This window comes from Pungitius pungitius, chromosome 6 (assembly GCF_949316345.1).
Source record: "Pungitius pungitius chromosome 6, fPunPun2.1, whole genome shotgun sequence".
In the NCBI taxonomy this organism is placed as follows: Eukaryota; Metazoa; Chordata; class Actinopteri; order Perciformes; family Gasterosteidae; genus Pungitius; species Pungitius pungitius.
Window position 1 is genome coordinate 9,880,314 of NC_084905.1, and position 24,724 is coordinate 9,905,037.

General features: G+C 41.1%; 1 protein-coding gene across 1 annotated transcript in view; it reads left to right on the plus strand.

Moving 5' to 3' along the window:
• The window catches only part of zfpm1 (zinc finger protein, FOG family member 1), an 82,296-nt gene that overhangs the window by 44,047 nt on the left and 13,525 nt on the right, over positions 1 to 24,724 (plus strand). Inside the window, exon 4 of the mRNA XM_037450841.2 lies at positions 13,466 to 13,599. Within this exon, the coding sequence (XP_037306738.2) occupies positions 13,466 to 13,599 (134 nt within the window). The remainder of the gene's footprint in view (positions 1 to 13,465; positions 13,600 to 24,724) is intronic.

Genomic DNA, 24,724 nt, shown 5'->3' on the forward strand with positions numbered 1-24,724 from the left:
ACCTCTTTTCAGTCTGACTTTGGCCCTTTTTAAGTCCTGATTTGAACCTGGGACCTCTTCCCCTTCTCTTCATGTCTTTTGTGCTATCTAATTAATCTAATTCAATTCATTTTGCATAGCCCAAAATTAGAAATCACAGTCTGTACACATGCAACATCCTCTGTTCCAGAACTGTCACAAATTACATATCTTATACTTCCATGCTGTCTTAAGTGTATGAAAATTAAATTATTATTAATCTATTTAATTATGTTTAAAAAAAACTGAAAAATATATATTTTATTATATATATATATGATATATTATTGTCTATTTTGAAATACAATAATTACTAGATATCACCATTTAATGTCCCTTCTTGTGCACGGTTTGTGTTGTAACCATATGATAATAATTTCTTAAAATACTGAATTCAAATGATTCTTAGTAGCCGTCATTATTGTTCAAAAGGACTAATATTAACATAAAACTGAGAAAAGCAGACAACATTGTAATTAAATTAAATTCTTTAATCTACATATTGAACCCCAACTCCTCAGTAAGTAATGACATCTTGTTTACATGTTGGCCACAATTAATTTGTTAGTCATAGATGACAGTCAACGCTATTCTGTTTTCCTTCGACAGCAGTAATCAAAACATTTGCTTTGTAGCCTCAGTTGATGTGACAGAAAAATACAAATGAAAGAGATGAAACTTGAAATGGATGAGAGGCTCCAGCACTTTCTTTTTTTGTCGATTTATTTAAAATAATCTGCGTGTGTGTGTGTCTGTGTGTATATGTAACATGGTTTGATATGGTGTCTAGTCAAGTCTAGGTGGGAGCTGGTCCCTCTCAGGCATTGCATGATATGCCAAAGCCACCATTTTAATCTACAGTGTGTCCACATTGCATGATATGCTAAATAAACTGTGAACGGAGGAGAAAAAAATCTTTTGATTGACCTTGCAGACCGGAGGGTTCAATATTTCCCCTCTCGCTGCCTAAAATGTGTGATATGCAAATTAGTGTGACAGTAATCCCTCGTTTTGGCAAGCTGGCGGTCTCTGGAAACCCGTCACTGACCATCACTTAACATACATATACTGTACATCGATTAATAAAGAGAAACCAGGCCTGTTGATGACATATGTGCATTCTATGTACAAACACTAATATTCATCAGTTTAATATTACACAAACTGTAAATTTGTTGTAAATATTGTGCATAAAAGTGATTTGAGAGTCACATCCTCAGAAGTAGTCCATTTATTTTACAGAAAGTGAATATTGAATTATTTTATTTTATTTTACTATCTATTAATCACTCGTTATTTTTCAAGGAAAGGTTATGTTCAATTATCCTTATTTCAGCTTCTCCATTATGACGATTTGCTGTTTTTTCTTTATTTTATGTGATTTTATTTTTAAAGAAAAGGAATTAGTCTAATTCCTTACCTTTCATGTTTTGCATAATATAGTCCAATCAATCAATTGATTAAAAAGATTAATAGAAATCTATTAACAGTGAATTTGGATATTACATTGTCCAAATATATTTGAGCTTCCCACCTTCAGTAAGAACAGAGCACAGGTTGCAGGGGAGCCCCCCATCATAGAGGAGGTGTGACCCAGTCCAATCCCACACCTTGTGTTCTCCAGGAAACCTTGCATTTCTGCTGGCCCAGCACTTCTCGCTCCTTATCATCCATAGCAGAATTATTTAAATTACCTCAAATAAAGCGTGGTAATGGCAGGCATAATAATGGTTATTTATTATTATTTACCAGGGTGTGTGTGTGTGTGTACAGACTGGGTGTCGGGTTATCATACAGTAGTTAATTATAATGGCGCACGAAGGCATGCTATCACCGCTGAGAGTCTAATTTATTTGGGTTGGGGAATGAGAGATGTTGGCCACGTTATATTTGCATATTGTGCGTGGCACCTTTCCCTCCTATTGAAATGGGCATGGACGTCACAAGGTGCACCCTCATCACTTTGTTCACGTGTGATAAGACCTTTGTTTCTCCGTTTGATCCATCTTGTTTCGGGTGGCTGAATGTGTCTACTGGAGGATAAGATGTTTGTGTAAAAGCTTCCAGTTTTCTGCACCGTCTGCTCGTCTCTTTGTAAAGCTAGTAAGGCAGATTCAGGACCTTCTGATATCTCACATACCATCGTCGCTCTTATCGTAATTATAAATATATATGTATATATATACAACCAAATTAAGTAGTTTCGATATTTATGAAAGTGTTTGTACGCACTGTTACCTCTTCAGAGGAGATGCTATCAAGCCAATAAAGGAAGTGAGCTCTGGGAGAGGTGCAAATCAGATAGTGAGGGGGAAGGTTGAGGGAGGTAGAATACTAAGAAATGACCATTGGGCTAAAGTTCTCAAGGCATAAAGGTTTGACTTGGTTTGGATGTTCTCCCTAACAGTCACTGTAGCTCCTGCATGAACCTTTTTGTATTATTATCTTAGCTTTCTGATTCTTTTTTATGAAAGTTGTATTCGGCTGGTGCAGCTTACTTTGGATGTGTGTAAATGCCTCAGCAAGGAGTAGTTCAGATAATTGAAAATAATTGAACATATTCATATTTTAGTGTTATGCCACAGCATCAGTGCCTAATGAATTAATGAAAGGTTACATGGAACGGTTATATAAATAAATGAACTAGGGCTGTAAATAGATTTTTTTTAAATAACTACCTAAACGCACATTTCAACCTCCATTAGCAAACCGGAAGTAAACAAAGGTACGTTAACTACATTCAAACATATTGTTGCATTAATCTCAGCCACATTAATCGCATAGATTAACGTGTTTTAGTTGACAGCCCTAAAATGAAGTCCAAACAAGATATATTTGTGATTTTTCTTTTTTTTCAAACTGACTTTCGGTTAAGCGGAGTGAGGCCAAAGTGGTGACCAAGCCGTACCAATGTTCTCTGAGCATTAGGTACATTTTCTGGGGAAGCAAGATGGTCTCCTGTTGTAATGAAATGGCTCAGATTAATCACATGAGAAGATTTTAAAACTTCAATTCGGAGAAGCCAATTGTTCAGCATCTAATATCTAGCCCTGTATATTGTTCCACATCGACTGTGAGCTGCTTGAGAGCTGGGCTGACCTCCCCACCCAACCATCGCTCATACACCTCCACATGCTGTACTCTAACCTTCCTCCATATCTTCAGTCAACAGACTGCCATGTCTCTCAGAAGGGGGGGTCCCTGCAAGCACCTTGTCAACTCCACCCATCAATCAAAACGCTGTGAGATGTTGATTGGTAGCCATGTGTCCAGAGGGCTTGTCGCGTCAGAGTGGAGTCTACGGTGGAGTCAAACTTTTGAATATGGGTCGGCAGCAGGCATGCACGTTAGACTTCCCGGACAAAGAGCGATTGCCTTGGTCTGCAGCAAGCAGAGGCTTCTGGTGCTGAGGAGTGAAGCCAACGCGAAAGTGGAAAAAAACGCTGTTCAAGTGGCCACTTGAGCTCAATAAGTGAACAAACAAACACATCTGCAGCATGGTACAAAATCATTGTGGTCTTTATATATTTTTGAATGAAGACCAGACAGGTAGGGAATCTTTACAAAACTTGGTTTCTAATTTTCAGCTCCACCAATGATGGTTACCACTACAACTCTCACAGTAAATCCCACTGCTGACACTGTACAGGGTCAAGGTAGATATGGTTACTTGCATGCGTCAGTAGGACCACGGCACAAGAAAGAGAGACACCGGAGAGAAAATTGTTGTGGATGAATGTCAGATCAAGAACTGAGTCTGTTAAAACTGTGATAAAGCAGCTAATTCTCACATTTCAGACTACGCATACAGACTATTTGACATTTCTACCCCTTTATTACCTTAAACATTTATATATATATATATATATATATATATATATATATATATATATATATATATATATATATATATAATGATTTAATAAATGCTTCAGCAGTATGAGAGATATATGACTGCTTCTCTAACCTTTATTAAGCTCAGTAGTATTGGTAGTAAAGAAGTGATACTCATGTAGAAATCCGGTTGCATAATCAGCCTTGTTTACTGCACGTGTGGTAAGAAATATTTACTCGAGTCTGAAGAGGATGACTCGTACCAGCATCGCCCTCTTTCTCCATCACCCATTCCTGCTCTACTTGCGTTTTCTGACACAGAGACACACACACTCCATCCACTCTTCTGTATCTTTGCCCTCTTCCATCCCTGATGATGGATTGGTGCAAGGCCGTAATCTAAAGCAACATTTCTCGGCGCTGTCTGGCTGCTATCCGCCCAGCAGCTCCCCTAAACTCAACATGCGAGCCTTGGATGGCCAGGTACTGCTGGCGGGACTGGACATCAGCATCAGATCAGATTCTGCTTCACACCTTCCTCTCACACAGTGAGAATGTTAAGCTCTCTTGGTCTGTCACCCATCTCCTGCCTCAATGAAATATATTAGGAAGATTCAGTGGCTTGTTTTAATTTACGTTAATAGTCTTTAATTTAAGATATATAGACTTCATAGAAGAAGACCTTCCTTTGTGTTTGAGTAAATATTTGTGTGTCTGGCGACTAATGGTTCTCAGTGGTCAGGCTATGATTGACTGTGATGAGACGCATGATAACAGTAGCTGAGGTACAACCACCAAAGCTTAATTATCAATTACTGAACATTTAGTAAAACTGTTTGTTTGAACTAAAAAACTAAGACCAGGCACTAATTTTTTTATAATGCATTTAATGTAAATGATAAGTGCAAGACCTGACCCCGGACTGATCCACTGCAGCAGTCTGGACCTTTTTCTCGATAGAACTCAAAGAAGACTAAACTAGCACACTCGTTTTCCCCATGTTCATATCTCTTTCTTATCGTGGTCTGTCTATTTCTCTGTGTCCTCTACAGTATCTCTCACTCACCAGTTTCCTTCCTCTCGTAGACAACAATCTCTTGTTTTCCCAAGAGTTAAAGGACTTTGTGTGTCTACAGCAGCACTAGAGGTCATTTTGGCAATAAAGTCAACTGTTAACTACGCAAAAAGGTATTTTACTTTTGATGAACAAACCTTTCACCATTTTACAAACCCTGTGTCTTGTGGAATTGAATTGATCTGTTCCTTTACAAACTCTTTCTTCACTTTTCCCTTCAGTTGGCACCATGAAACAAGTATTGGCCAGGAAGGTACTTTAGTGAACAATATTTGTGTATTCCTTTTAGATATGGACGGTCTGTGTTTCACAGTTTGTTCGCTTCACTCACTGCGCTCTTGCTCTTGTCTTTTGAATTGATGAACCTCCAAATGACCCTGAATGTGTCAAGCAAGCCTATCACTCTTTCACTTTTCCATGTCTCCTTCTGTGAACTGCGCTGCCGATACTGCTCTGATTGAAATATCCTTTTTCTGCGGGAAGCCAGAAGGAGTTGTTAAAGCAGACACAAATTCATGATTGAATTAATTATCAGAGTCGCATACCGTACAATTAATTTGGTGGCTTTGCCTCAGTCTTTTTCCCCTCTTCCCATCTGTGTGAAGAGAATGTCAAGAAACATTTTCTAATTAATTAATGTGTGATTATCAGGGGTAGTTTCTGGAATGTCTCCCACTTTCAATTTGGGACAAGCAACAAGGAGGGAAAATGGGGAGTGTGCATTCATTTTGAATCCAGGGAGAAAGGGTATGGGTCAAATGAACCTTTTACACCTAAAATGTGTGCTAGACCACTCTTTAACTGGTATACCACCTCAACCAGGGTGGAAGGACATCTATTTGGTCTGTCACCTCCCCAGAAGTGAGCTTAGGGACCTACCTCCTGTTCTAGATCTTCCTTGCTCTATAGCCTGGTCTGCCACCTTTTAAGTAGCAACACTCCAGGTCTGAAAGAGTTCCTGTGTTTGTTCCTTCTCTCTGTCTAAGCTGTGTAATGCTAAAATGCTAGATATACGTTCTGCTGCACTTCTGTTCTGTTCAGCACGTCGTCTGTATTTCATTGGGTATGTATAAGATTCTGCCCCATGGTCCAATAATAAAGTCCCAGACCTCTGAATAGTCACCTGCATCTCAGGAGTTGTGGTATCAATGTGCAATGTGAAAACGCCTGGAGTTGTGCTGATTAATAGCCTTTTCTAATTGGTTAGTTAAACAGCTGATCAAAAAGAGCTTTGTATGGGGACGGCATTGTTATGTAGCTACAGTTCACAAATGAAAAAATGCATGTCGTTGGTCCGGACTAAACCACAAAAACTTACTTTAACATCTTTCTTTGATCGTTGAGAAATTCATGGAATGAATTGCCCTAGGAACCCTTACCATTTGTTATCTTCCAAATGAAAATGGCATTTGTGATACATCATATATGTAATGATTTGTATTATTAGGTCACACTACTTTTTGGGGACTTTTCACCAATATCAAACAATATCTATCTAATATGATAAAAGCGTTCATGTGGATTCTGCTTCTTTGGCAGTCTTGTTAGAATCCTCTCTTAAAGGTAAAAATCTGGTTTCAATGTTACAATTATTGGTCAATGCATAAATGTGGCACAGTCACAACATGTTTTCTTGTATAGTGAAATGGAGAATTGTAGTATTGTGCAATTTAGAACTACACAACTGTGGTTAAAATACTGATATGTACCCAATTAACAGAGGTTTCATTAAGTTTATTTATTTATTCAATTCAAATTGCTTGGTATAATCTAAAATGTACAATCTGTACACATACAACATGCTCCGTCCCAGAACGCCCCCCCTAAAAAGCCTTTAACAGGGAGAAAAAAGGATGAACCCTTAGTGGGAGCAGCAGAGGAGGATCCCTCTATTAGGGAGGACAGAAGTGTACCAGGTGTTGTGTGTACAAAATGTTTTCAAAGCATCTGACATAAATTACTCAGATAATTGGTAAGAGAAATAAAGACGTAAAAAGCAGTGGATATAGTCTAATAGCAATGATAAAAAAGCAGTACATGTGTCAGTAATGGTAATGTGACTATGATTGTAGCAACAAATATCATATATAACCATCCAAGGAAAGCTGTGAGGAGAGCCAGTCGACTGTTTAAGGAACATAATACAGGACAAGGCTGGAGGAAAACCTGAGGTGAGAATAATTCTGACGCATTTACGCTCTTCTACGCAAAAATTAGGTCAAGGTAAATGTTAAATTATCTGCTGCTGTGTTCAAATGTAGTTTTACACTTGAATAAATTCGGAAGAAGGTGTTTTTCACAGCAATACAAACAAGATATTAGAGGGATTTTTACTTTTTTTAAATCTAAGGCACAGGGATCGGATCAATTCTCAAACTTAGGTATCCAAATGTGTTTCGAAAAGAAATAAGGGCATTGGATCATCTGAGATGATTCTCTTGGTTACACACAGTGGGACTAGTGCCTCATTGGGCCGCAGCCTGTGGTCACCTACACTACCAGCCATTCAAGGCTGTGCATGGTGGTCATTACCATGAAATGTGTGTATCTGCTTGGGAGAGTGCGAGCCTACTGTGTTAGATGATAGATACGGTGTGTATGACATGAACATTTAAAACACCTTAAAGCAGTATGCTGGATGAACACCTGGATGATTGTCTCCATCTGTCTTGTGACTGGTTGGACTACGCTGGACTCGCGTTCTCACACACATGCATGCATACAGAAGCACATTTCTTATCAGTGATAAATAAAACAACCCACCAGCAGTCGGGTGATTGAACGGCCAAATGCAGATTTTGCATGTGAATGTCAGCATTCTTTGCATTTGAGTGCGGATTGAGGAGGAGGAGGGGGCGTAGTGCTCATCTCATCAACAGTAGCCCTGTCGCTTGTTCTGTTCTCACCCCGTTGGTCCTCTGAGCAGAAAAAAAAGGCTTCCGTTTTCACCACCTCATTTTATCTTTCCTCGCATATTTGTGAATTTGCATGTTTGCTTCTTGCTCTTTTCTCGTGGTGTATGTATTTTGTAGATAAAAGTTCAGCAGTGCAGTTAAGAGAAATTAGTTGGGTAAACAGTGGTAAATGTCAATGATAAAGTTCTGTTGGAAGCTCATCTGATTAGCGGGGCTACGCAGGTGTCTTATCTTGCCTGTGCAACAGAGGGTAAAATGGAAATGATTGCGTGGTCCTGTGCAGAAGATGCCTATCCTAGAAATGTCTATCTGCCACTGAACCGAGCCTGCCGGACTCCAGGGACCCATGGGTGCTGCGTGGAAGATCACGACGAGAGAGAGGAGACGCAGTCAGGTCTTGGCTGTTGTTAGATTGTGGCCTTATTTCAGACAACTTTATAAATTGAAGCTTTATAAATAAAGGGAATTGTTAATATTGTGAAAAGCTGAGTATAATTCCTAAATGCACATTTTTTTTACCAAAATAACAATACAGTTGAAGATTGATCGCAAAGGTTGTTGGACTATCCAAATTATCAGGGTAATGAGGACAGCACTGAATTAATTATTTAGTCTAATGAGGTCTTAATTAATTGATGCCAAGTCATCCATATTTTGTATTTGTAACACTTAAACCTTTCATCTTTTTGTGAAAAACCATATGCATTTTACTGTGTGTTCAATCATTTTGATATACAAAGTACAATGAACGGTTTAGAAGACATCTATCTGACCAGTGTCATGTTGAAGGGGTTGCTCACCACAACCCGACTTATGTTACACACAGGCATTGTCTTGGTGATTGGTGTAATGTAAGAATACAATAGAATAAAATAAGCTAAAACTATTCAGGAAAAATGGACATTATAAAGAAATAACTATGTTAAAACACAATGGTATGTACACACATCATGGTGAGAATCCACCGGTCAGATGTGGTGGGGATGTAATGGTGGGTCAGTTTATGAGACTGATGAGGAAAGAAACTGTTAGTGACTGAAGAAACTCAGAGTAACAAAGCAATAAAGCAAAACCTACTTCAAACCAGTGAGATGAGCACAGAATCCATGTACACAAACAATAAAACATGTTACGGTTGATAGGACACATAACCCTACGTTCGTCGACAGTATTTGTTGTGTTCGAGTCGAGCACCAGAGAGGCGTCTGCAACGGGAGGCTTTGGGATTTGTCATTCAGCAGAGGTTACACCCCACCTATTAGAGCGGGGTCGGAGTAGCACCCAGATAAAGATTTTCTGTTGTGTGGTGTCAAAAAATCAATGTGCCTCGATGTGCTCATTTGATATCAACAATAGTCTTTTGAGAAATCAATTAGGCCGGATAGAGGAGGACATCAGTGTTGGGTTACACCTTTATGCCTCACTGATAGCCAACCAGACACAGAGTCGAGGCTGCTGGTGTCTATTGGATGACCAGGTACGACGAACTTATGCACACTTCCGGCTTCTGTGACCCCTGGCACATCAAACTTGTGGCCATCACACATTAAGACTTAAATAACTTGTGAAAGTTTTCTAATGATGTCACTTTGACAATAAAACTCATTTGTGAGAACGTTTTGACTTTTGCTATAATAAAGATAGAATTAATTTATTTAGCTTCTGTCGCAGCTCATGAACACAGTGTATCTGTGTTTTTATATATGTTTAATATACAGCACAGGTCAAGGTATAGCCATTTCCATGCATACAGTAGGTATTATGCTACTCCAGTGTGCCTGACATCTCTTTTAACAGCTAATGGCTAATTAAGCCTTCAATAATGGATTTACATGGCTAATAAACATAATGTGTCAAGACAAACAACTCATAGTATGGTACAGAGCCAAAAGTCTGCCACCTCCAGCTCAGTACCCCCCTCTGTAACACACACCCATCAGTTAATTGCGTTAGTCATTGCATTAATGGCGGACTGATTGTTTTATTGTGTTGGCTCGTCAAAGAGGCCTGGACGCCCCAGTGGCTGCCGAAGCGTCTGTATCGATAAGCCTTTGTGTCTCTTTGTGTGTGTAGCTAGTGACAAGGGGTGTATATTGGTGTGATTCCATGTGCATGGATGGTGTATTTTGTACCTTGTGGATCTCTGTGTGTGCCTGTGTGTGTCTGTTTGTGCGTTTTGTTGTGAACATAAATCTTTTTACGCATATTGTGGGGACTAGCCTTCCTTATGACAACAAATCCAAATTCTTCTAACATAAATAATCATATTCTAGGTTAGGCCAGATCGACAGGAAATTAATGTAAATCAATGTTTTACAATGCAGTGTAAAACATTTGGCAGAAACAGGATTTGGTGTGTTTTTATTTGTTTGCTGCTGTGTGTGTCAAAGCAGTTTTAGGAATGGGCCATCAAGCAGCAGTAAGACTGGTGTGTGTGCAGTACTGAAGAGTATCAATAAAGAGCGCTGGGTTATTATGCAGGTCTATGGTGGTCGGGAGGTAATTAACAGGGATTAGGATTGTTGGAGGCCTCATGTGACCGCAGTGAACACTGCGGACCTGCAGGGATTAGCAAGCAGTGTTCATTAGCGGAGGTGCAAGGATAGCATTTATGAGGGTCGTGTTTTTATCAAACCGACACTCAGACAAACTTAACTTAACAGTCTTTGACGATGCCTATAATTAACTAGTAAAATGCTTATCTGTTTAATTTACATGTACGTAATCTTTTTTACATTTAGAAACTAAGAGTCTGCAATGTCCGAGGCTGGGTTAAATGCCAATGTCAGCACGCTCACTATTACACTGAGCTTAGATAAACACAAAGGGCAGTAAAGGATATAACAATCCTTCATTGTGTTGAAGAATTTACATGGACTTTAAGTCAAAAGTTTGGACACACCTTCTCAGTCAATGGTTTTTTCTTTATTGTATTTGTTTTTTATATTATAGATTGATATTGAAGACATCAAAACTATGAAAGAACACATATGGAATTATGTAATAAACAAAATATGCAGAGAAACCAGAATATGTTTTATATTTTCAACTGTTTGCTTTGATGACAGTGTTGCACACTAACTTTCCTTCAACCAGCAGATGCGCCAAAGAAAAATAAATAAATAAAACTCACTGAATGAAAGGGAGTGTCCAAACTGTATGTGGTGTCTAAACTTAAAGATGGACAGGTGACTTCAGAGTTGCTTTTGCACTAAATGTACAGTTGGCTTCAAGCCCATTTTACAAAGCCACTCACCTTTTCCACGTTGTTCCTGTCTGGTATTGAACCTGAAATCTCAAATGTTCAACATTACTCAATAACCACCTCCCTTGGCATAACCAAACAGCTGTATCAGTTTTCAATAGATTACAGGGAAAGCAACAGGACAGAGTGACGACTTAGAAACATTCAATTTCAACAGCATTTATGAAATGCACCTCAAATTGTGAAATAGAAATGTTTATCCAAGAGGTCAGCGTTTCCTGCTTCAGTGGGTTTTTAGTGTTAAACCAGTGCTTGTACACTTTGGAAGATTCCATGACACATTTGCACATGGATCTGTGTAAGATGCAAACAGGAAAGGAATGTGATAGCATGGGTTCAGCCTTAATATCTAACAAACTAATACTTATGTTAGGCTGGTTTATAAGATCATTATATGTGTTGGCTCACTGAGGTTAAATCCTTCCTCCGTTTCACAATGAGGGTCAGTTGAGCTGGTCAGGCCGATAAGAGCACCATGTGATGAAGATTGGCCAATGGTACAGAGGCAGCCCGGACATTGATGGAGTGGCGAGATAAGGAGGGTCATAGGCCCAATGGGACAGGCGTTAGCACACTGCCTGGACCGATGCAGGACTTTGGACTCTGTAGCATGCAGGTTAAAGTTCATGCTTAACCTGGGACTGAAATTTGAACCTGGAACATTTATGTCCAAAACCCAAGAATTTTTCAGGGGCATGCACCGCAAAACACCAGTGTTTTTAATTTGGTGTATTCTACAAAAAAGTGAGAAAAAGTTGTCGGACAAGTGTCACTGGTCATTGTCATTGGTAGCTCGTCGGTTTATGAAAGGGTGTGAATGGGTGAATGACATGTAGCGTTAATGAGCATTGGGTGGTCAACATAATAGAAAAGAGAAGTACAAGTAGAGTCTATTTTCATATATGTATATACATTTTTTTGTGAAAAAATGAGGCACTGAGGCAAAATAGACATAACAGACACCAAGACTGGAAAACAAAGTGTAGAGGCAGCTGTTTTAAAATAGGATATTGACAGTTCCTAATTGGACCCCATAAAGTGATTCTTATGAAACAGATACTATCAGGTCAACTAGTTCCATAAAAGGTGATCCTTATGGGAGCAGTGTATCATTCTTTAAACTGTGCAGATATAAGTTACATTGCAACTTTGAGCTGTTATGGGAACATGTCACCTCCTGTGTAACTTTACCACAACAGAAGAACAATGTTTTTAACCGATTTTTGGCTTGAAAGAGCTGTGTTTTCGAATTAATGTCTACCCCTCGCTGTCCCTCCTACTTTCTCCCCTCAAGCCACACTCCATCCTGCTCCCTCTCCTTTCCATAGCTCCCCCAACCACCACCACCTCCTTTTCCTCCGCCCCATCCCCGGCTGTGGGAAAGCCATTTTATCAGCGGCTGTCCGTTGTTCTCTGGTGGGGATAGATACAGAGAAGATAGATGAGTGTTTTGACATGGAGAGTGTTAGACAAACACTCTTATCAGGTCCGCCACTTTAGACCGACCCCTAAAACAGTTGCCTGAACCATGGGCGAGATGAGGAGGGGAGAGGGTTGGTTTGTGAGGAGGCAAGGCCCATTTTAAATGTGTTTCAATCAGAGGAAGAGAGGCTGGCAGTCATATGGAGAAAGCTTCCCAGTGCGACTCTCACTGCTGTCTACTGCTCGTAGTTCCGTCCATGTGCACTGAGAGCTGTCTTAAGTTTTTAAAACAGATGGATCGGCCTTCATGCCTCCCCGCAAACAGTCTATCAGGGCTACGACAGGCTCAGACCACAGGCGGCACTGCCATCCTTGTGCCGTTATCAGTTGGAGGAAGTAAACGAGAAGTTTCCCCTGTTTGAACCGTGCCAGAACAGAAAGCCCCCCCTGCTGTTGAGCCGTTGACAGTTTCTGCTGTAAGGGTTCAGGTCAAGTTCAAGCCACATGCTACTTCTCCTGCTGTTTTTTTTTTGGTCTTCGTGAGCCTGTCATGTGGTTTCTGCTAAATGTCCTGTCTCAACTAGCGAGGGTTTTGAAGGCTAAGAGCAATATTTTGATCAGTAATTTCTGCCCATAAGTACTATCTTATAATTTTATAATTGGTATGTTGCGATATTGATGCTCTAAGCATTCCTGAAATGGAAGAATGCCAAAACTTCCTAAAAGCTTTAGCATTAGGCTTTTATTGATTAAAGTGAAATATAAATAAAAGATTATGTGAATTTTCAAAAGTGCTAATATAAAGATTACAGTGATACTGTTCACGGAGGGCATTAATGACTACTAGCTTAAAGATGAATTCAATATTGCTTTCCACATGAACATTTTTGTATATTTGGCTCATTTCAACGCTCCTCTCTTCTCTCCTTCCTCTAGATGTCCTGGAGTTCAGTGGAGAAAGTGGGGACAACAGGGTGGTAGCTGGCAGGGACCTCCATCCAGACACAACTTGGGGCCCGTACACAGGTGTCCTCCAATCAGAGGGCGGAACAGACAATCAGGAGACAAAGGTAAGAGCTTTGATGCCGTCACTGTCCAGTAATCAGAGCCAAAGATGCTGTCACCATTACTGACAGTGAGAAATAACTGCATATGGATTATTATATTTTATAATACAGGTAGATGAAATCCAGCATTCTGATTGGTTGAGTCACAGGGTGTACATTATTGAGCGATAATGTACAGTACCTTGTTCATATTGGGTTACTCAAAGTAACAGGTTAGATTTTGTGTGACCATTGACATTTAAGCTTTTAACTTGGTGGCGATCACTGAAAAAAGATTGGAAACACCACAAATGATCGGTTTTGCGCAATGCGAGCTTTTACAACCGGACGATTAAGGTGAACGTCATGAGTGATGTGATTCAATGAGATGGTGCGAGATCTTGCAAGGAGACCCAATGCTGTTTACATGCACATACAGAGACTATTTTTCTCTAGGCCTTTCTTTGGTGACTACTACCATTTTGAGCTGAAAGGCAGCTATTTACTTACTATTTCGAATTTATCTGGTAACTGTATCAGAAAAAAATAAGGCACTTAAGGGAGTACTTTATCTTAAATAATGTAACAGTTAGAGGATTGCCGGCCTGACGCGCAAACACCCCCGAACTGTTACATTTTTGGACAATAAAGTACAACCTCTCAACACATCATTATGAACAGGTATAAGTTTACTTTTACACAAGATTAGGATCTTATGATCGCTTTTCCAATCAATAAAACAAGTTGAGTTGAATTTCTAAATTTGAGATTTTTTGCAGATTCAATGGCCTTTTGTTCACAAAAGTATTAAATGTAAACCACTAGATGATTACAAAAGAAAATACAGTCAATAATATTTGCAACTTTAAAAACCAGTGAATTCTAAATAAGATCAACCAAGCCTTCTAAATTGTTGCAGAAAATGTATCAACACCAATATAGGGCAATGGGTGGCGAAAGACACCTAACCCCTAATTTCTCCCCAGGCAAAATGTAAGGCATGGGTTATAATGCAATGTAAGTCGCTTTGCATAAAAGCGTAATAATGTAATATTTTCATTTATGAAGTGACATTGCCTGTTTCCAGCTGCTGAAGCGTTCTGCTTTTAACTTAGCAATTATTACCTATAGACCTGAAGTAAGATACCAATAAATGCAATTAGAGTAAACCTTTGGGTAATTTATATACTGAAGAGAGACCTCAAGCTAGCTGAAGCCTTCTGGACAGGTCAAAGGTCACAGGTCAGATAATAAGAGAATAAACACCTTATCTCACATCTGTGTGATTGTCGATGCAAATAAACAGCTCTGTGTGTGTGTGTGTGTGTGTGTGTGTGTGTGTTTGAAACAGTGTGGGACCGGATGAACCCCTATCAGAGCCTGGGTTTGGCCATCTAATCATATGATACTGATGCTGGGAGAGGCTTCCTGGCACGGAGAACAAATTCAAACACACACACATGCAGGACCATTCATTTTTTTATTGATCTACGTTGCCATAACTCGCTGTTGCATCTCCAGTTGTTTTCAGTTGTTTGTCTCCAAACGTCTTAGGGTTTGAACCAGATTCACAAGAAGCTCCAAAAAAAAAAACTGCGATTGCGTTTTATTGACACACACCTACCCCAACAATCCTCCATCCTCTTCTCTTCTGTTTACCTCTCCACACCACTCTTTTTCCTTCCCCTTCATTCCTCCCCTCCCTTCTCTTCTCTCCTCCTGTGTCTCCTCTTCCCTGCTATTCTCTCCTCTGCCCTCCTGTCCTCTCCTTTCCTCCTCCCCCTGTCCTCTCCTCCCAGCTCTCCCCAGACGTCCGCCTGTCTTTTATCTCCACATGGCGCCATCCTCCTGGACAACAAACCCCAGTGATTGATTCCTGCTTGATAGGCTCTCATTTCTAAGATTTCATTTATTATCAGTGGGGTGTACAGCAATGTGTGTGTGTGTGTGTGTGTTGTGTTTGCGCGCGCACACACATACACAAACACGACACACACACTCAGCCATAACTTTTTGCTCTTCCCCTCCCATCCGCTACACATGCTGTCCTATTCTTCCTCTGAACTGTAAAGTGAGTTTCTATTCTTTTGAGGGCTTTACATTCGTATGGAAAGCATCTCATTCGGACTCTTACTACCCATTTTCTCTCTTCTTCCTCATTTTCTGCCCCTCCTATCTGTGGACTGGAGAAGTGAGCAGACGGACCTTCAGTATCTGCTGGAGATAGTGGCCGTAATCTCACATTCCTCCTGTGTTTCTCCCCCTGTCACTCCACATCCTCCCCCTCGTCCATCTATCGCTCCAACCCTCCGTGCCGCCCTCCCTCGTGGGTCAGCGGAGGTCAGGGCCCTCGTTTTCAGCGTGTTAGAGAGAGGGAAATTGCTCATCTCCTGCGGCGCCGGTAAAGCCTGAGCCATCGCACTGCAATTCCTTGATTGGTTATTTCAAATGTTTTATTCCACAGAGAGGGGATGAACTAACATTTTTTAAATAATATTTTCTATGTCGAAAGGTAATGATTCCATCTAGTATAATATAAGAAGCATCCAATGCTGCAGTGCAGCAAAAGAGACATTTAGTTGCTCAGTGTTGTGGCTGTGCATTTCAAGCACAGTCAGATCTTCCAGCTGTCAACATTTGCTTTCAGTTTTGAAGACACAATCAGACCCCCCTAGATGATTGTCCTGTGTTTGACTGACCCATCCACCTCCATCTCCGCCAGCCCTGTGTCCTATCTTACACTTAATGCTACTTCAGTCAATCTGAGCATGTAAAAAGGATGTGAGTGTGTTTTAATTGGATTTAGGTGAGCTAGTATTATGGAATGGGTGTAATTATGGTTAATGAAAAAAGATAATGTCAATTGCTGTTGTGAAATGGGACAGTCAAAGGTCCATTTGAAAAATGTAGTATAATAATATATTTCACAGTGCCTTGCATAGGTATTCACCCCCCTTGGACTTTATTACATTTTGTCATGGTATAACCACACATTCAAAAGTTTAAATGGATTTCAAAATGATTTACAAAAAGTGTTGAGTGCATATGTATTCACTTGGTAAAGCCCCTAACAAAGATCTGGTGCAATCAATTGCCTTCACAAGTGACATCTTCAAGTCACATAATTAGTAAAAAACATGTGTTCTGTGAAGGCCTCGTTTTGTAAAAGAACATTATTGAACAAAGAGCATCATGAAAACCAAGGAGCTCACCAAACAGCTCGGGGATAAGGTTGTAGTTAAGTATGAAGCAGGGTTAGGTTATAAATAAATATCCCAAGCTTTGAATATTTCACAGAGTACCATAAAATCCATCATCAAGTAATGAAAAGAACATGGCACGAGCACAACTACCAAAAAAAGGCTGTCTGTCACGACCGGACAATGGCCCTGAACCAAATGCACGACTCCTGAGACGAGGTTCAGGAAAACAAATCAAAATTACTCTCAGCAGATGAAAAAACCTTATACTAAACCTAAGAACACAAAAGATGAATCTAGAAATTACACGCTAGGCTGACAAAGGAATGAACAGATTCCTGATTCCTGAATGAACAGAAAACGAGCCTGAACAAAGACCAAAAAAACGTAACAAGACCTTTTAACGGACATGGGTAACATCAAGACAAACTGGCACAGCACAAAGGGAGACGCAGACAATATATACACACCGTAAGGACACAGGGCAGACCGTCGGACCGACATACAGGGGGAAGGAGCAAGTGGCCTGAAAGAAGAAGAAGGTTCATTTTTAAAACAAAACAGGAAATCACAAGACAACCAAATTAGCACCGCTTCTTGAACATGATACCATCCACCTAAACTGACCGGCCAAACTGTGGGAAACACAGCAAACATGTGGAAGAAGCTGTGTGGAGGAAACCCAACACTTTCCATCACCATGCTGTGGGGATGCTTCTCTTCAGCAGCTACAGGAAAACTAGTCAGATCGAGGGAAAGATGGAGCCAAATACAGAGAAATCCTTGAAGAACACATGATGCAGTCTGCAAAAGACTTGACACTGGGACAGAGGTTCATCTTCCAGCAGCACAATGACCCTAAACACAGAGCCTACAATGAAAGAATGAATGAAAAATATGTGTGTCTGGCAAAAGATAGATGTATAGGGGTAAAGTGACATTGGCATGAGCTCAGGAACTTTAAGTTCAGAAGTCCTGAGGCCCGTAATGGGCAGCTCTGTGCATCAGACCCAGATGCTGAAAATATGTTAGACTGGATAAGAATAGAAGCCAGAGCATTTGGTATGGAAGATAGTTTGTTCAGTGAACTTTGAACTAGCTCTTTTGAAATGTGAACGTATAGTAAGTTCTTAAAGTAAGTAACTTATGTCAGTAGAAAGATCTCTTGGGTCCGTCCATTTATCATTCATCTCCCTGCTTTGGACATGCTCTTACATGTTCACTGCTATATTTATGTATGAGCTTTAACCCCCCGCTAGGTGTCTAGAAGTTCTCTGTCCATTTCTATCTGACTTCTACCACCTTCTTCAGTCTTCCTCAGTCCTTGTCCTCACCGTGTCTCACTCTGTGTCCTTCCCCTCCCAGCATGCCCCTCTCTCTCTCAACTTGTCTCTTGATAAATTTGCTTCCTATTGGGCTCCGACTGATAAGCCATCCATATAAAGCCTCGGGAGAAACACAACCACATTGGGAAGCATTCCGACCTAAGTAACACATAAAGAAACATATCATGTGCAATAACTTTATTTACGGCAATATACATTTCCGTTGACGTTATCTTCTATCTATGTGTGTTCTTTAAGTCGAGCAAAGAGAGCAAGAAGACAGGCAAAGAGAAGCAAGAAGATCCAGTTGTCCCTCTCCTCCCACAGATCTCCTTCATTAGATTGGTGGCGCGTCAACTCGTCTGTCATATGGAAATCATGCCATTTCCGTCTCTTGAGAAAGGCATGAAACCATTTATCTATTTAAATATATTCTGCCTGATATGGCTGTTGGACTGTTAGAACATGGTATAATAATGTTTACTGATTAGTTGATCAGCGGTTTTGGATGACTGACCAAACGGGTCCTCGTCGGCAAGCGCACCACTTCTGCTATTCCGATTGGATCGCACATGACAAATCTGATATTATATCTACTCTCTTTCTGATTGGATCCTGCTTTAATTAACTGATAGTGGGAGTGCGTGGGATTGGAGCGAAGTTGCAGGATTGTTGTGAAATCTTCAGCTCAGTTGGAGTGAGAGTGAAAGGGTGGGGTGTTTAAGTGTACGCAAAGCTAGAGGCGGTTGCATCTGTTGCATCCTCCCAAAGGAAAGATGGCCGACGTGAAGTATGTGTCCCTATTGTTCTCCCTCCTTCAGCAGCACCCAGCAACTCAACCCCACCCCAATCTAGTCTTTCGTTGAAAGGCTCCCTAAAGGCAGGATCCTAGAAGGAGCAGAGTAGGGGAGTTCAAAGCGTTATCATGCGCCGAACGTCTTTTCATCATGTTTTAGAAACAAGCGTTCGCACTAATCCCCCAATAATCTCTCCAGGAGAACTGGGGCGATAAGGCGCGCCACCCACGGCTTTTCAAACACTTTTTGGGTAGTCTCTTCTCACTCCCTATCTCTCTTACCCTCTAACTCCTCAACTACCTCTCCACTCCTCCACTTCCTCCTCCTCTCGCTCCCCTGGAAGGACGTGTGAAGGTGATCACCATCTCCTCCTTATTCCCTCTTGAGCTGTTTGCTTCTTCCTTTTTTGCGTCGACTGCCAGCTGGTTTGTTTACACCCAGATTTTGATCTTTTTTTATCTGGACTCATCAACAGTGTTTCTCTGCCTGTGTTTCTCTCTCTCTTCTCCTCCACCCATCAAATTAGAATGTTAATTAAAATGGTGCTCCTTCAGTAGATGACAAATCAATGATTACAGTGAGTGTTGAGATACCTTCTGCGGTGCCCCCCCCCAAAAAAACGCAATACACAAGGAGCGTTCTTAAAAGAAACCAGAGAGCAGGGAAAGCGTTTCTATGTGTAAATAGGCACAATAAAATAAAAAAGGCCCAAAAAATAAAAACTAATTGGCTCATGGTTGTGTTTGCAATGTTTGTAGGTGTACACTGCTTGAAATTTGAATTCGGAATTGATTTTCATCTTCCTTTCAAATTCTGTTTTTAAGAGTTTAGTGGAGGGATACTTGCGCGGACGCAACAATGCAGGTGCCAGGGGGTGGGGTGCAGAGCCGGGGTGTAGCAGGTGGCCGTGGTGGTGTCACGCACAGCACTACCATATGAAACACCTGTATGTATATATATATATTTGAGCTATTCATAACAGATTGGATTTAATACTCTAAAAAACATTTGAGTTAAATTGAGAGATTTGTAACTGTAGCTGTATCTAAAACTCTTGTTTTGGTTTTCTGACACGTATTACTTCATCTTTACAACACTCATTTTAAGACCTCACATTACAGAGGCTAAGGATGCAATTACTTCTATCTCACTACTGCGGCTTTTGAAGAAAACCCACACCCGAGTGACGTATTGCCGTATTGCCTTAAAAATGTTAACCCTGTGCATCATGGCCTTGAGGAGAGTGATCTGTGGATATTGAATCAGTGTGCTCCACCTGCTAGCTGTCGTATGACTTGCCCACATTGTGACGATTGTGAGAGAGAGAGAGAGAGAGAGAGAGAGAGAAAAGAAACAAATGCCAAATAAGATAAAATACTGATAGACAGTCATGCAGCCAGCCAGCCCAGAGAGGAAGGGAAACAAAAGAGGCCCAAAGAGAAAGGCGGGAAAGGTCTGTCCACTAAAACAAAGCAGGGGAGATAATAGAAAATATGAGTGAAAAAGTGATCCGCAAGAGAGGCAAGGCAAACACGGGAGAGGAGGGTTAAATGAAGAGGGGGAGGAGGTGTTCATCACTCAGAGGCAATGACTGGCTGGTATCTGCATCTCCCTGTCATCTGCACTGGCTTCTGCGGGGTGGAGGAGGTAGGAAAGAGGAGGAGGTTTAAGAGACGAGAAGAGGAGAGGGAAAACCTCTATCTCTGAGCCTCATCTCCGGCAGTTCAGGAGCCTGCTTTCCAGGAGTGCCTCATTTTCAAATCTCTTATCTCAGCCCCCATTTTAAGTATCGCAGTTTTATATTTTTACATGTCATTTGCATGCAGTTCATCAAACCTGGCTCCCTCTATTTTTTCCTATTTCCTTTTCTGAGTCTCAGAATTGTGCGCCGAAATGAGCACATGGAGAAAAGCTTACAATCCGCCACTGAGGCACAACCATACACGCTATTTGTACCACAGGAGAGGAATATAGCATGTTAAAAACAATCCTGTGTCTGTTGTGTGAGAAATGTATGAGAAATGCTTTGCATGAGTGAAACAGAGGTAATGTGTGAGCATGTGTGTGTTTGTGTGAGAAGGCAGGATGAGAGTAGGTTTTCAGATTTTTATCTGCCTTCCTTTTCTTCTTTGTATTTTTGGAAGATTCAGACAGTGACCTCTTTGTTCTGGACAGTAAGTATACCCCTCCAACCCCCTGGATCGGGAAAGAAACCATTTCCTGTTTCCAAGAGATAGAATGAGAGAGAGGGAGAGGAAAGAGAGATAGGACGAGGGGAACAGAATGATAGGAATGAGAGTTGGGGAGAGGAGGAGAATCGGAGAAAGGAAGAAAGATGTGTGTAAGTGGAACAAGGCTGTGCGGTGGAGGCGGTGAACGAGGAGAAGGGAGAAAGAGGGTGAATTGAATGATTGAATGAACAAATTTATGAGGACTGAATGAATTAACGATGGTTGAAAAGGTCAAGAGAGCAGCAGGGTGGCTTGTTAAATTGCCTGATAGAGGAGCACAGCATCTTTGAAACAATAATAAAACCTACATCTTATCTTGCGCCATGAACTGTAAAATCAGTAGACTTTAGTTTTTTAACTGTAACACAAACACTTTTTTCTTCTAAGAAGAGAAGAGTGCTTGACATTGATGTATCAAAGCATATTGGCTTTCACTGGTGTTCTTCTACTGGCCCTTACGTTTGAATCCATGTTCCACCAGTGATGAGGGAGGCTTTCCTATTATTGATTATTCTGAATATGTTTTAGGTTTAGTTTATTAATTGTAAATGTAATTGTAAATTGTAAATTTGCTGTTGCAGAGGAGAACCCTAAACATGCAACTATGTCCCTGATTTAATAAAATCAGTTTGTTTTAATTAAAGAGCAACTTATAGACTTGTTCTATAACACATATGTCAAATTCGCACCCCCCCTATTCGATCGAAGTGGGCATTATCTGGCCCAAACATGAAATTAGTTTGACACCCCTGTTAGAAGAGGTAACCTTAAACAACTTGTGTTGTGATCTGGCTCTTTATAGCAAACTAAATGGATCAAAGAAATGAACCTGACCTCCCAGGCACCCCCCTAATCTAATGGTAGGGGAAACACTGCTCTTCCACTGTAGCACTGAAAACTCTTAGTTGTACATTTTCGAGCACTTACAATCTTTGATATCTTCGTCTTTTCCTACGGAGGCACTTGGAGTAAGCCAGTTTGGACAAAACCAATTGGATGTAAAGATACTGTATAATGGTTGCTATGCTACTGTTTGTGTGCCCCACAATGAAACAAGAGGAATCTGTTTCTTGGTCCTTTAGAAAAGGACTTTCTGTTATATATTTTTTTGTTAACCAGGAGAAATTGACAAATGTATTTTTTCAGTAAAATGCCCTTCTTATTAGATACAATTAATGTAAAAAGTCTACACACCCAGGTTTTTGTCAAAAGACCGAGAGAAATTATGTGAAAATCAGTATATATATTTTGATATTTGTATGGGACACACAAAAAAAAGAAGAAACTCAGTTTCGCTTGGGAAAAAACTACTTACACGGGCTTTATCCCCATAAAACATAAAGGACGAAGCCTGGAAGTCTCTGTTGTGTTAGCCTAGTGTGTGGACAGTATATCTGTAAAGGTTTTACTTTACTTGAGTAAAGCAGAACAAATAGAGACCTCACGGCCACTTCACACACATGGCGGGCAATGCAGCTCATATCTCACCGTTTGCCGGCAAAATTATAAGTCCCGCCTCTCTATGGAATCGTCAGAGCCAATGGAATCGACCCAGACCCACGTGGGATAGATCGCCCGTTTTCCTGGCCAGTAAAAGTAGGAGACGTGTGGAAGGCGAGAAATGACGCTCCCCTCTGAGGGTGAAGCCCCGCCCCCCTTTCCCATGTAAACAAGACGTAATGTTTTGAAAGAGACACACACACGCGCTAAGCGTTTAGCATTCGAGCCCCCGGGTAGGGTTGCCAACTCTCCCGACCCCATATCAGGGCGAATAAACGGAAGGTCTTCTACGGAAGGTCTTCTACAGTCTCTGATAGAAAATTATGAAAGAATACGCATACTATGCCATCGAAATGCGTACAAATGCTGATGCTTTCTTAAAATATTGTGTTTTTCACAGATAATATGCTGACCGTCCGCCATGTTTTTCTTTTCGCTAACGGGAAACTTGATAGTCCCGTGACCTATTTGCAAAGCAATGTAAATGAATGGGCCAAAAGAAACGTAACATAGTAACGTTATTTTGGGGAAAAACGTAACATGACTACGTTTATTATGGTGGACCAACGTAGCCATTTCACGCTTTTTTTGGAGACTGGGTTGTATAATGACGTTGACAAAGAAACTTATATTTGAAGTTCCTGGTAGGATGCCGTAGAATGCCGTTAGAGCGTAAGACACAATGTGTTATCACTGACCTCATAGCAGTGCCGCTAAGGCATTTAAGACTTTTTTGGGGTTGGGGGGGGGATTTATGCTTTTCATTGTCATGTGGAACTTTTGTAGCCTCTACAGCCTACTCTCACTGAGACTGGAGCAGGTGATCTATAAACCAGGCCTGATCCTTTGATAGAAGGCTAAACTGTAGTATCAGTCCGACTGCACTAATATGGACTTTACATTTAATGATCGCGAGGCAGTTCAGGCTGTAACAGAGATTCGAGACAAAGATGTGCTAGATGTACCAGTTATGATTTGCATATACAAACATACTCCCCCGGGAAGCAGTAAAGCTGCCGTTGACAGCTGTGCAGGGAAATCTCATTTTCTCATCTGCACAGGAGTGTGCTAGTGGTGGTGCAGGCTCATATATAAAAGACTTTGGGGTTAGTTGAAGGGAAGTTTTCTTCTGCCCATCCCCATCACTGCCATCATCATCATCATCGTCATTCTCACTCACCAGAGAGAGACGGAGAGAGAGAGAGGGCAAGCAAGCAAAGAGCCTCTCTGATACTGAACAAGGGAATAGAGGAAGAAAATGAAGAAACAAAATCAGCCTGGCATCATTTGCATTCAAGTATTATCTGTGTGGAGAGGGCGTTTTTTGTCCTGATAAGGAGAGGGCGTCGCAGACTGCGCTGGAGGTGGAGGGGGGTTGGTGGAAGTGTGTGTGTGTGTGTGTGTGTGTGTGTGTGTGTGTTTGGATGAATGGTAAATGAATGTTTTTAAATGTGAACTGACTTGGCAAAAGAGGTGGCTCTGGTGTTCAGCCGGTGTTTGTTTGCACAACCGAATGTTACAGCATGCATAGTGAGGACAGGGCATTGGAAGCTGGAGTGGTGTGCATATGGGGGGGTTAATATCAGACCAAATAATTAGATTCGCTATCGTGTCAGTGGCAGCAGTGCAGGGATCAGGCAGATTAAAGCCTGGAGAGTTGGGTGGATAGTTAGGGTGAGACGAGAGGAGGAGATGGAGAGTTGGGTGGATAGTTAGGGTGAGAGAAGAGAAGGATATGGAGAGTTGGGTGGATAGTTAGGGTGAGACGAGAGGAGGAGATGGAGAGTTGGGTGGATAGTTAGGGTGAGAGAAGAGAAGGATATGGAGAGTTGGGTGGATAGTTATGGTGAGACAAGAGAAGGAGATGGAGGGTTGGGTGGATAGTTATGGTGAGAGAAGAAAAGGAGATGGAGGGTTGGGTGGATAGTTAGGGTGAGAGGAGAGAAGGAGATGGAGAGTTGGGTGGATAGTTTGGGTGAGAGAAGAGAAGGAGATGGAGGGTTGGGTGGATAGTTAGGGTGAGAGAAGAGAAGGAGATCGAGAGTTGGGGGGATAGTTAGGGTGAGAGAAGAGAAGGAGATGGAGGGTTGGGTTGA